This window comes from Emys orbicularis, chromosome 4 (assembly GCF_028017835.1).
Source record: "Emys orbicularis isolate rEmyOrb1 chromosome 4, rEmyOrb1.hap1, whole genome shotgun sequence".
NCBI classification, from domain to species: Eukaryota; Metazoa; Chordata; order Testudines; family Emydidae; genus Emys; species Emys orbicularis.
In genome coordinates, this window is record NC_088686.1 from 123,698,646 (window position 1) to 123,712,807 (window position 14,162).

The 14,162-nt window shown below is 46.7% G+C and overlaps 1 protein-coding gene across 1 annotated transcript in view; it reads right to left on the reverse strand.

Moving 5' to 3' along the window:
• Window positions 1–12,576, reverse strand: part of DAGLA (diacylglycerol lipase alpha) — a 45,530-nt gene extending 32,954 nt beyond the window's left edge. Inside the window, exons 1-5 of the mRNA XM_065404117.1 lie at window positions 12,482–12,576; window positions 11,609–11,820; window positions 8,466–8,567; window positions 7,692–7,830; window positions 4,406–4,493 (exon numbers count right to left, since the gene is read on the reverse strand). Of these exons, the coding sequence (XP_065260189.1) occupies window positions 4,406–4,493; window positions 7,692–7,830; window positions 8,466–8,567; window positions 11,609–11,820; window positions 12,482–12,576 (636 nt within the window). The remainder of the gene's footprint in view (window positions 1–4,405; window positions 4,494–7,691; window positions 7,831–8,465; window positions 8,568–11,608; window positions 11,821–12,481) is intronic.
• Window positions 12,577–14,162: the final 1,586 nt, after the last annotated feature.

Here is a 14,162-nt window from a genome sequence, read left to right on the forward strand (position 1 = left end):
GGGTATGGTTTAGAAGTTCCTTTGCAAAGTCTGTGCATTCTATGCTTTAGCTGTCACATAGTCCCCAAAGAATTAAACTGTTAACGCAGGTACCCAGGAGGGTGGAGCTCTGAGGAGAGCATGCTTATGCTCTTGGGGAGACATGGGGGGTCAGCACTGGCCAAGGGCAGTTGGGCCGCAGGGCCCCATATCCCAAGGAGGAGTCTAGACAGGAGAGGCCAGATTAAGAGAGGGTATCTGGATGCTGCTCAGATCCAGCAGGCTTAAAAGCAATGGGATCCAGAGATTTGGTCCAATATAGCAACCGAGTGTCTAACCACAAAGCGGAGCTCAGCTAGGGCTGTAGCACATACCTAGCCACTACTTTGGCTCTTCCTCATCACTTAATCTTTCCTGGAGGTTTGTCACAGTCTTTACCCTGAACTGTCGGCCCATACTTTCAAAGGAACCTTCACCCAGCATCTAAATTTACAACTGTGATTTTGTGTGCAATTGGTCTGCATGTGTGAATGTGGTCATTAGACATGTAACTCCCTGACTGGAGAATGTGCTTGAAAGCAGAGTCTGGTTTGGAGAACATGGTCTCCCTTCTCCTGTCCTGCCCACTGCTTGGAAGCTCTACTTTTCCAGAGGTAAATGCTTCCACCTCTGGCAAACTATGAAGGGCAGGCTTCTGGGGTGCGAGATTATTTCCCTCCAGCTCTTGCACAGTCTGCACTAGAGATCTCTATCATCAGTGACTGAACCAATGGGACTTCAAGTACCAATGATGCACAATCTCTACACTTGCTGTATTGTTTTAAATGCAGTTTTGACCTGTACCAATCCTAGCACTGTACTGCAGCATTATAACTGCATTGCCTTCTGGGTACCTATCCCACAGTTCCCTGAACTAGTGGCATGTGGGAAATGCAAAAGGCCTTAAAGGAGAAGAGGGGAAGTTCCCATAAGTCCGAGGGAACTGGTGAGATTTCCCAGACCTTTTGTCAAGATGGAGAGGCCAGCGTAAAAGTTGAGTTCTTATTCCTTGCTCAGCAAGGAAGGTTTGTGCTGGAGCTTTTCAAAAGTAGGTACAAGATCTCTGAGATGACTAGAGAGACAGTGTAGGTTGTTTGGGCAGGACCTGCAGTGCACAAGACCAGCACTAATAGACTCCTTGTTGCAAAGGTCACTCCCCAATCCCACAATAACCATCTCTGTCCAAGTAGTTCAGGGTGATATCCACTTGGCAACACTCCACTTGTGTGTCTAGACAATGACCACAGTTTTCCACAGACTGAGGGGGACAAGTTTTCCTTGAGGCCTGGGCCAGGCAGCCATGACTACAAAACTTCAGAATGAGGACAAAGACTTTTCTTCCCTCTCTGTGGGGAGCTGCCCCCAATCTTGCAACTCTGGATCACAAAGATGGGAGCTCCTATCCCCATGCAGACCAGACTAGTGTTTGCTAGAGCTGACAGAAGAACAGAACTTCCATCTCACAGAACATTTTGATTATTTTACATTTGTTTTCACCCTGAATCAGGCCACTGAAACTTATCACATAAAGAAAAGTACCAAAAAAACCTGATTCAGAAATGTCAAAACAAAAAATGTTGACATTCCTCAATCAGAATGTTTCATTTTGGGTTATTTAGATATTAAACTGTGTCTACTTGAGCCACTACAGTGCCTCATGGGAGTTGTAGTTTCAGTGCCCCATTCTTCCCTATGGGCTGGGCTCCCCGACTGCACTACATCTCCCACAATGCACCACAGTTTCCTCTCTGGCTGAGCCACTGTGATGTATCTGGGATGTGCGAGCACCCAGACTCAACTCCAGTGAGACACCATGACAGCTCAAGCGGGCACAATGTAAAAATGACCCAAATGAAAATGTTCAGATTCAGAGCGATCTGACCAGAAACAAAACATTTGTTTTTTCCAGCTGGATCTTCCATCCAGCAACTGACCTGTGGAAACTGGCTATGTTGGATAGTTACTGTCAGTTGGGCATCAGTTTAGGGCTCGGAAGTTCCCAGGAAATGCTATGGCATTTGCAAGGCATTATATTCAGTACTGCAGGGGCATGTAACCAGGGTGGCCAATTGTGACAGTCTATAGGGGGATTTCAAAAGTGCCAAGTGACTGATCCTTTGGTGATTCTCACTAAGCCCCGTGCGGCTCAGTAACAACATCCCCAGGTTAATTACCCACTGTCTAACAAAGCCTTCCCTTTAATCTCTAATTTACAAATAGGACAAATAAGAGCATCCCGGTGGCCTTCTCCAGACCATCCACTACTTTACAGTGCTCTGTATCTTCTCGAACCATCTCCTCTCCAGGGTAAAGAACATACACAACCCCACATTTCTTTCAGTACCATTCTCTGCACCTTTCCTGTGTCTTTTTCTGAGATGAGGAGACCAAAATTGCAAGCTGTAATTAGTGCAGATGTACCATTGATTTATAGAATGCCCTTAGAGTTTTTCCATATCGTTCTCTATTCCCTTCTAATGCAGCCAAAAATCTTTTCTGATTTTTGGCCACCACTGTGCATTGACGTCTTTGCTGAGCTGTCCTCAATAACTCCTAGATCTTTTCCTGAGAGGTTATAGCTAATTTAGAGCCCATCGGTGTGTGCAAGTAATTTAAATTGTTCATTGCAATGTGTATTAGCTTGCCCTTATCTTTGATGACTTTCATCTGCCATCGGTAACAATTCCCTCATTCTGTCTGATCCTTCAGGAGTTCCTCACAAATGCTCCATAGTTTTGACTAACCTAATTATTACTGTGTCCTCTGCAAAATTTGCCACCTTACTATTCACCTCTCCAGAAGGCCATTAATAAATACAGTGAACACCAGATCTAGTGCATGAATCTGCTCCTACTGAAGTCAATACGAAAGCTTCTGCTGACTTCACTGGGAGCCAGGATTAAGCCATTAGGCCAGATCTGTGGGGGAACTATCTACAGCAGTGATTTTCAACCCGTGGTCCGTGGACTCCTGGGGGTCTGCAGACTATGTCTAAGATTTCCAAAGGTGTCTACACCTCCAATTGTAATTTTTTAGGGGTCCGCAAATGAAAAAAGGTTGAAAACCACTGATCTACAGTATTAAACTTTTCACACTGAGAATTGGTCACTGTCTCCTACCTCAGTTTGTAAGCCATGACAAGACTTCACAGGGACACTTAATTTGACACTGAGTCACTGTATTTAGCAGTAGTTTTATGCACTCCATCTGCCCGTAAGAGACCTCCTGCCAATTCTGGTAGTTTTGCATTTTCGTATTTTTAAGATGTCTCTCTCTCTCCCTTGCTGCTGTTTGAAAGGCTCTCACAAACAACAGGGAAAACTGAAGTAAGTGTTAATGAAGAGGAAACAGGGAAGCTGCCTATACACAAAGTTCCATGAAATGCAGAAAGTAAACACAGTAAAAAAGATTTTTTTCTCTAATCTTCATTTACAGGAATCTTAGGTGCTACATGTAACAACAGCAGGTAAAAACACTTCAGGCAGAAGTGTGATCTTAAAGCTGACAGTGTCCCTAGGAACTACTACATTTCCACATACATAACCTTTTGTGAGGGAATTTCTTCAAAGGCTTTTTCAAAGTCTAAATGAACTATATCAAGTGTTTCCACCTTAACTACTGTTCAGTTAACCCCTGCAAAGAATCCCAGAAGCTCAGATAGACATGATTTTCCCCTGCTCAAGCTGTGCTGGGTTCTCCCTCTCATATTGTACTCATCTAGATGCTACGTTATGTCATGGAACTGAGGGATGGCTCACCCACACCCGGAGTAAGAGACTCTGGGCAACAATTGAACATCACCATAGTGACACTCAGATGGGACACAGCTGTATTAAATAATACTGTAAGAGGATGCCCCCTTTTATTAATCCTGGTCCCATGACTATAATTTCCAGGATCAGATGGGTAAAACGCTATCTACCTTCAAGAGACCTGGGGACCTGCCTCTCTGGACATGGATATAGCAGTTATATCTAGTCCTTCCTGTGCCATACAGGGATGGGGCTCCAGGTGATCACCTTCCAAATCCATCCTCTAGATTCTCTAGATTCTCTTATCATTCGTATTCCTGACAATCAGCCAGTCTACTCTAGAAAACTTGTAACTCAGAGGAGGGTGAGGAGACCCACTATACTGCAAGCCTTTGCACTCACCTATTCTGAGAGCCATTCAGTTTGTTGCTCCTAGAGAGACATTTCCACTGTTCTCTCCCACTGCACTTAGTGCCCCTAAATTTCAACCAGGTGAGAGTGCCCCCTGCTGAAACCAGTGAGACACTTCCATTGTCAGTCTTGGGGATTCTCACAGTGCTATTCTCAGAAAAGCCCAGGACAAGGCTGGCTGGGCCTGGAATTTGCCCTCTGATGCAGAGCTATTTGTTACTTACTGACTGGGAGTCCTTTGTCCGTGTGCAGCAAAGAAAAACTTTGAGCCGGCGAGTCCAGCTGCTGGCCTGTCCCTCCTCAAGGCGATGCCTGCATCAGGAAAACAAAGAATGCATATGGACAAAGGAAAAGCAGTAGCATAGCAGAGGGGCAGGAGCGAAGACAACAGCAACAAGAACACAGAGAGACAAGCACTAGGACCTGGTGTATAAACCCTGCAGACTATGTGCTATCAAGGACAATATACATACAGAGCCTAATTGTCATTTCCACTAAGGCCCCTATACACTGCTCTGGCAGCAGTACAAAGGGGGACTTAGTGGATGAGAGTCTGGCCCATGCTGTATATAGACAAACATACACAGGGCAGGGGAGATCGTTTATGAGACAGTATTCCACATATGACTGATTGACAGCTAGTAGAGTGTGTTGGAAGGGAGGGGGAGACATTCGTGAAAGTTCTGACTTGTCTGGCCAGTGCGAAGCCTCAGTGCTCACATACATGATGTCCTTTTCTGATTTGGATGGTTGTAACGAGGACATTAATGTTCCATGGTCTGCTAGAAGCAGAATGTCCAAGGATGTCTCATTCTTTGGAGCTTGGAGGAGTACCTAGAGGTAATTGTTTGCAGGTGAGGTGCCTTCCCTAGGATTTACTGCTATTCACAAGGAGAGAACTTTTACCTCGATGGGACAAACTGACTCCTTGCAAACTGGATTTTACAATACACCACAGTGGAGCTCAAGTCAAGCCCAGATGCCACTGGGCTTGGGGAACTACATTTTGTGACCAGTTCCTTCCCTATTTTTGACTGAGGCACATGCAAAGCAAAGAGTATTAGATCAAGCAAATTGAAATTCATCTCACTTTAAGGCTGGGGATGGTAGTGTCTTTGATTCTCTGCTGAAAGTCTTTTACTATAGGGATCAGCCCTTGGTATCCCCAATCAGATACTCGCTCTGTTGGTGCCAGCACAGATGAATTAAGGTTTAATGTGCTTCAGTGTGATTAGAAACAGGTCACCTCAACCCTGTTCTCCAGGCACAGGATCCTGCTGGGGAAAGCTCATGAGTACAGTGGGTTGCTTTTGGGAAACGATTTTGGTAACCAGGGTGCCTCCTATAGAATCATGGGACCCAGTCAAGCAATTCAACATATAGTGCCTGAAAGGGGATATGTAAAGGGTTAAAAAGTAGCCCATAACTTGCAACTAAGATTCCAAAAGATAAACAAGAATATTGTTTTAAAATGGAGTTGGCACTGTACTGTAACTGAGCTAGAGAGAATCATCAGCTTCCTGAAATGCTAAGGAACCCAGGTGGCAGAATTTGTACTTCCTCTGTCAGTGTCAAGGACCTCACAAATGCTCTAACAGGGGGAGCAGGGCGGCATAAACCCATCTTTTGGGGCTGGACTTACAAGTGTTTAGTCTTAGCCCAAAGGTGAATTTGTCAGGTAAGTCTGAACATAATCAGTTGAACTATCTTTGATTTCTGTGAGGATTAAAATAGCCATGTAACACAACAGAGAGTCTAATAACAACAGCTGAGTAGCACAAAAAGGAAGCCACCAAAAATGAACTGTCCTAAATGTGACAAATAAATCCAAAGGAAATCTGTCATCTTGACAGCCTCTGTTATTGGTTAAGACAGTGAAAACACAGTTAAATCAAGTTTAAAATGCATTTACAAAGGTCACATTGACCCTTACATGTCATAGGCACTTGCCATTGAGGACTAAGGGCTCGATCCTGCAAGGCGGAGAGTGTCCTTAACTCCCTTTAATCCCTTTAACTGACAATGCCCAGCACCTTGCAGGATTAGGGCCAAGACCAGAAGATGATTTAAAAATAAACCTTTTGGGGGGCTAGTGTTATAATAATAATAATAATAATAAATACATCATAGCATTTTTTCTATATAACATTATATCCCAGCAGATCTCTAGTTACATATACCAATCACCACTGAAATTCAGCCATCTCCAGGGTGGAAGGCTGTAAACAGCAGGTTCATAGCACACTGCATAACAATATGGGGAGGAGAAATTTGGTCAAGGACACTGGGACAAAGCCATACCCTGACCGATGGTGCCCTGGGGTCTTTAATATCCACAGAACAGTACATTTTAAGATCTCAGGCAAAAGGAACCTTTCAGACTGCAGGGTGCTCAGTTTCTCTCTCTCTCAGGAAGAGGAAGACCTGAATCAAACCTGCTGGGATTTGGCATGTGGTCTTAGAGCTGGATCCTGACCTTCCCGGGACTGTCCTGATTTCAACGGAGCAAGCTTGAAGCATGAAAGATAGACTAACAGGGTACTGAAGAGCCCTGGAGATCCAGAACTGATGCAAGTGACATGTTGATTGGTAAGGAGGGATCTCCCCATTGAAAAAATCCAAACTCCTTAAAGGGTACATGAGTTTGCTGTATGGCTCTTTAATGGTCCAAGGGTCTTTCCCAAAACGTGAACAGCATCTGAATGATCCCTTTTCAAGCCAAAGTTGGAGCAAATGTTTGGCGCACCACCCCTCACTGTTTATTCTTGATTTGAAACACATTACTTGCAGGCTATTTTCAAATGGTCACACCTTTGCACATGCAAAAGGAAATAGCCTCAACTGGCAAAGCCACATTCCTCACCAAGGGCTATCTACATGTCCACACTGCAGGTGAAAACAAAGCCAGTTTGTGCTGTCCAGCATTTTTAAAAAATCCAAAAAATGTCTTACTGGGTGAAAAAAAACCCTCTCCTCTATTTTGGGTTACTCACAAATGGCACAATGGGTTCTTAATTATAATGTCTAACTATCAACACAAAAGTAATTGCTTCTGGGCAGAGACAAAACATACCAGAAGGGAATATTTCGAAAAAAGACAAACAATGAGCAAAGAAAGGGGCTTGGAATGAAGATGCTGTTTCAACCTTAACTAGAGCATCAGCGTTGCAGCACTGTAGAAGGGTAAACAGCCATGCAAAAGGATGACCAGTATAGGATATTATGCACTGCAGCACCAGGGCTCACTGGGGACAGCAAAACCCCTGGCTTACATTGGGATCCAATCAGACCTCTCACTTCAGACACATACACTGATGTACATGTGCTGCACAGCATGAATATACTGGAGCATCTGACCTGTATTCTTTTGAAATGATGCTCAACAGAGAAATGCACAGATGCCTGCAGCAGAGAGCACCCTGAGGTAGGATGGGGAAGAGTCAAGAGTTGGACAGATCAATATGGGCTTCAGACCTCCTCTTTCTGGAGAACTGTGCCCTGCTTCCTTACCGCAGGTTGTACGTCCTCAGGTTACGCTGTCTCCTCTTTGTGGCTCGCAGTTTGACAAAGGTCCGTCCCGTCGGGTCAAAGACACACAGGACAGTGATGCAGACACTCAGAATGACGACCCAGTTGCAGACGACCATTCCTGCAGAGAGAGAAGAGGGGGAAAGTCGGGGGTCTGTCCTGGAGCCACAGCAATGGCTCATCCACCCTAATCTCTTGTGTGCATACCAGCTCATTTCTCCATTTCTGCAAAGAGAGCAAAGAAATGGCATTAACCATCTCACTCCTGCAGAGAACTCCTTTGGGAGGGTCTCTGATCACAGCTGGGTTCTCCAGCCTCAGGATTCTTGCTTGGAAGTTACCCACACAGAGGGAGACACCTAAATATCTGTTCAATATCTAGAAGGATTCCAGGGCATGTGTTAGGACCCAATAAGACTAGCTGAGATCCTGAAAAGAAATCTGGATAACTAGTTAAGTCTCTGCAGAACAAATTGTAAAGGACAGAATCCTTCAGATTCACCCACCAGACCCAATGCTGGGAACTTGGATTCCTGTCCCTCTGGAGACAGCTCAAACATATGAATACAACGTCTGCTCTGTGCAGTGACATAGCCAGACAGCAAGCACTACATTCACAGTGACAGTACTTCAATCCGTTCCCAGGGGTACCTCCCCATGTATGGAGTAACTCCCCAGTCAGGGGCACCCCCTACATGCACAGGAGCACATGAATGCACTAACTGAGCACTACATTCAGGACACCCAAATACATACCCAAGGTGACACTCTTGGCAGTGAGGTCATTGCAGGAGGAGTAGTACTGTGTTAACCAAACGATGCCCACAATAGCATACACAAACTCGATCACCAGGATGGCTGAAACAATAGGAACACAGAGCGCAATAGCAGCAAATTTCTAACAGTTAAGCACTGCTTCTCCCCAGAAAGGTGGGCATCTTCCTAGCCCCAGCTCTGTCAATCCCACCTGTGTCACATAGCAGCAGCCTCATGCCAAGAGAGAAATCCCAGTTCCTAATGCTGAATGAACTCTAACCAGTGGCTGGTTCGTGCCCCACTAGGATAGGCACTGCTCTCCAGCAGGAGAGCAGCACAAAATGGATTACCTTGCAGTTTTGGCCACAGTGCTTTAGGAGTTGATCCTCAAGGAATGATTACAGAGATCCACTCGCTCCTCAACAGCCCCTACCCCTGTGTTACACCCTGACTGTACGTACACAGAGCCGCAACACCGGCTTGATTCAGACACACAGTTATACCCCACCTAGCCTTTTCCCGCACCCCCACTCCAATTCACAGAGACTCCTACGTAATGTACCACCATGTACCCATGCATCTGCCTCCCCATGATACACTGCCTGTGTGATTTGTAAGAGAGAGGTTAATTCCCTTAGGCAAATTTAGGAGGGTTTGTATATGTGATTAATCCCACCTTGTACATTCTGGCAAATCTGGTGTGTGTGGAAGGGAATTTTTCTATTTTAGGTACTTATATAGCCCCCATTACCTCAGTATCTGAGCACCTCACAATCTTCAGTGTATTTATCCTCACTACACCACTGTAGGGTGTATGTTATTATCCCCATTTTACAGGTGGGGAACTGAGGCACAGAGAAGCTAACTGACTTGCTCAAGCTCACACAAGAAGTCTGTGGTACAGCAGAGAACTGAAGCCAGGTCTTCCAAGTTCCAAACCAGCATCCTAGCCACTGGAACATCTAGCAGACTCAAAGCGTGCGGGGGGGTGGGGGGGATGTTAAGGCCCCAAGCCTAGCAGCCTCAGGACACAGATAATCCCTCCTGCGTCTGGCAGGTTCAGAAAGGGGCATACAGGGCGGGGTTAATTTCCCACGGGCTCTAGCAAACCCAGGAGGATGTAAGTGTAACGCGGGGTCTGTTCCCAACTAGCTTTGGCAGACTTGAGAGAACACGTGGAGAGCTTACCTCCCTTGGGCTCTGCCAGATTTGGGGTAGGAATTATACCCCCCAACTCTGCCAGCTCCAGGAGCAGGGGATGCTCTGGCAGACTCAAGGTCTGTTCTAGTCACATGCTGCCACTTCTTTAAGGCCAGAACCCTCTGTCTTTCTTGAGCATTTCGGGTACTACTTCCCTCACTAGTTGGTACATCTCAGTCCTTGGAATTGTTTCCCTCAACTGAGACACAGGCATCCACCCAAGACATTGATCTGTTGTTTCTTCAATTAACTGCAGACCTGTCAGGCACTCACACTCCTGTCATCTCTAGGGCCCTGTCAACCATGGGCTTGCACCATCTTACTGAGCCTGATTTAAATACAGTTCCAGCAAACACTTTCTCATGCTGTTTGGCCAGCCAGTGGCATGTTTAAAAACTGTGCACTAGGCCTTGTGTACATTGGCTCTTCCCCCGCCCCAATTCCTACCATTGCTACCATCACATCAGCTCCATCTATGGGACTGTTAGCATAGACAAGACTTCTGGGGGCTCAGAGCTGGTCGAATGGCATGTGCTTATCCTGCAGCCACAGGGGCCTTGACTACACTAGTGGTAACACCCACACTGCTAATACCAGAGGAACTGATGAAATTGTGGTAGCAACAGTGAGAAATTTTGGGAATTAAACACAGACAGGCCCAAGACTAAGTTTCAATATAGTTCCTTAACATGGATAAAGTCCAGTGCAGACATGGTATTAAAGGACTTCATGACTTTGCAGGGAGATGTGGGGGGGGGGGGGGGGGGGAGAGATCTTTCACTTGGTTTTTCCCTTTTTCTGCCCCTTCCACTCAGCCTGGATTTAATACAGTGTGTCTCAAACTGCCAGGCTCCGCTCCTTTCCCTTGGGAGACTCCACAGTGTCTGGGAGAGATGGAGAGAGGAAGATTTGTTTGCTTTGCTCGTTAATGGTTTGCACTTAGCACTCAGCAAAGATGGAACTGCCTCCCATATGGAGAGAGCTTTTAAGAGAGGATGCTGGGCTTTTGATAAGTCCTAAGTGGAAAGAAGCCAGCAAAACAAGAACAGGCAACAGGCTGCCCTGCCCTCACGTTTAAAAGGGGCACAAATCCTTGTCTATCCAAAAGATTTCCCCACCAGGCTCCTTATAAAAATACTTCCCCCAGGGAGAAGATGTGGTGGCCTAAATACATTTCCATACCTTGGGGGATGAATAGAAGGATAGAGTGAGAAACCCTTTGTTGGGATATCCCAACACCTGCACAAGAGACCAGTGTCTGTTCCCCTTTCTGGTATGACTCTGAGGAGCTCAGGATAGGTGTGACAGGAAGAAAGTTCTTAGGAGGAAAAGAGGTCTGTACGCACAGCTCAAGACTGGAGGGGAGTCATGTGGGCATCCAGTAAATATAGTTATCGCTATGGAGGTGGGTTATCTACGAGCACACTGCTAGATAGGTAAGTGTATTGAGAGGTGGCCTATAAGTGGTGTCTTAAAGTAGGTGGGTGAAGGCTGGGTGTATATGTGTGACAGGGAAGGGCACGTGTGTGCCTTGGGGTGGGCATGCTCGTGTTGTACTGAGGCATATACTTGTGTTATGGGAAATCTTGTGGAGAAGGAGGGGGCAAAGGTGTAAATGTGTCACAAAGTGGGTGTACAATTGTATTGCAGGAAGAAGGATGAATGTATTTGTTGTAGGCATGGGGTGTATGAGGTGTCACAGTGAGGGGGAGTGAATGAAACGTTTGCTGGGAGGGTGTTTTGGGTGGTGGGTGAAGGTATGTATGGGAGGGCAGGGGGTTGTGTACCCATTCCAGAAGAGCTCCATAGCTATTCATGTGCATATCACAGAAGAGTGGCTATCTAGGTGTCTCTCAGGGTGTAGGGAAGAAAAGTCTTCTGAGAGTGACAGATGGCAGAGTGGAGGGTAAGTGGTTAGAAGGCCCTATGCTGCTGCCTCTTACCCAGTCTGACATAGAGCACATACTGCATCGAGTCCCGGGGCTCTGTGTACAGGATGCTGCCACGCATGCTGAGCCAGATGATTGCCACCTCTGCGATCATGCAGCTGAGCAGGATGCCCAGGTAGCCTCTGCCGTGGTCCACCAGGTTAAGGGAACAGGTCTCGTTGGGATTGTACGCCAGCCCGAAGAGCACCACGGAAAGGATCACAAACCTGCCATGCACAAGCCAACTATTTACCAGTGGCAACACCAAGCAAAGCAGCCCAGCATATGGTAATATTTCCTCAACTAGAGTCTCCTCACAGCCAGGTTTTTTTATCCTTAGGACTAAAAGAAGGAACCCGAGATGGCCTGTACATTTCCTGCTAGTTCTCCCACTCACCTGCAGATCATCTATATATTAATTTGGTCCTGAATTCTCTTTCCCAGATGCCAGGAGACATGCTGCCCAGATCTCACCATCTTGGTATCCTGCGTTTATCTGGCAGTTCTGAGATATCCCCTGGGACACATCACACTCAAATCACTGTCCTCTGGGCCCCTCTAAAGAAGCACACCCCAAAATTTCAATAGACCACTCAGAATAAAGGGTGAGGATGTATCAGAGAGTCACAGGCACCAGGCTTCTAACAGAGGCTTCCCCTGTGAAAGTGGGACAAGGGCTTTAAATAGCACTGATCCAAGGAACGGGGAAAGCAAGAGGGACCAGAAGTTCAGAACAATTTGGTACCAGTGATAAGTGTCCAATACAACCTTCCTGCGCTATACAGGGGAACTGGAGAGAACTCCAGCCACTGGAGATGGGAGTAGCAAAAGGAAGTCATGAGTTGCTGCAGAGCAGCCTTCTTCTGAGCATCTGTGCTCTCCACTTACCAGGTGGTGTGAAGGAGGAAGAGGAAGATGGCTGGCAAAACGAGGTCATCGCTGCCCACAGACCAGCGACGGCGGAACACCACAATCCCTGGCATGGCTAGCGGGTCTGAGGAGGCTCAGCAGGCACGATGCTCATCTCCTGAAAGTGAACAGAAATGCTGGAATGAAGGATGCAGGTCCCCTCCAGTCCCTCAATGCACCCCGTGCTGACTTAAAATCCCCTCTATCCACCACACACCAAGGAGAGGGTCCTGTTTGAGAGTCCTCTCCATCCCACTCCCATGACAGCATCATATCTCCTCCATTCATCACCAGCAGGCAAAGAGGGGTGGGCATACCAAACTCAAGGTGGGGAGGCAGGGAAAGAGAAAGGCAGTCAAAGATCGTGGTAAGCATTAGCTTAAACAGGTATGTAGCTCATGCTGAATGTAATTAACACTCACCGAACACCAGCTTACACGATTAGTTGGAATCCTGTTACAGAGCTCTGTGTTTGTAAGTGATCCCTGCTGGGCACCTACGACAGGTTGTGCCAACCTAAGCTCTGTACAGCTCCCTATTACCGTGTTCTCCCACACATCTGCCACCAGGTTCTTCTCTCAAAAGCCTCCTCACAACACCTTCCTCTCAGCCAGCCAGGTGCTCCAAAGCATCCATTAACACTTGGCCCTCACACACCACTGGGAAAGCTGTACATCTCCTTCCCATCTCTTGGGGGTGTGCACCCTACAGCCTCCATGGTGTGCCAAAGCTAAGGAAGCAGCGTCCAAGGAGATCTCAATCTTGACTGCAGACTGTTTAGAAGCCCCCGTTTGCTCTGCCCTCACTTTGCCTCCTGTATGCATTCAGTCATTGGAGATTTAAGGGACAATTGCTTCTCTCCCTTTTTCTCTCTTTTATTTATTAGTTTTTCAACCTGATGATCCTTAATTAGCACTGGCAACAGAAGTCAGAGGCTATACAAAGCTCCCCTGCATACGCAGCTCTGCACCTCAATCCTGCCCTGCAGCATTTCCCCCACTATTCTAGTCCAAGATTCCCCCTTACGCAGCTCTGCCGAAGCTCCTCAATCCTGTACTGGAGCACCCCCTGCTATTTCAGTCTGAAGCTGCACCTCAATAGCGACCTGTGACTTCTGCATGGCTTTGTTAATGTATTTCTATCCGGACCTGCAGCGTCTCAGGCAATTCCACTTCTAGCTTTCACCAGCAACCCACTGTGCTCTGCCCGTGTACATCCAGGGTGAGGTTTCAGAATCCCCTGCAATTCCAGTCTCTCCTTCACCCTCAGCTTTGTCAATGCACTTCAAGGCTGACCTGCAGCTTCCTATGCTATTACAGAGTCTGGGTCACCATGCAGCTCTGCCCATGCACCTCAACCTTAATCTGCAGCACCCCCTGCTATTCTAATCCTACTCCTTCACACCCAGACACTGCTGACAATGCATCTCAATCCCAAATTACAGCAACTGGGCTAGTCCAGTGCTGTCTCTATGAAGTACTGACAAGCAGGATAACCTAGTCAAGTGTCCACAGAGGCAAAAATAAAAACATCTCATTTCTATTACTTGTGATATAATCAGGATTTGCATCAGGCTTTCAGAGGGACAAACTACTACACTAATCTGCCATGTCCCAGTCCTAACTCAAAACTGATCGTAGCTCTTTCACATTAGATCTCA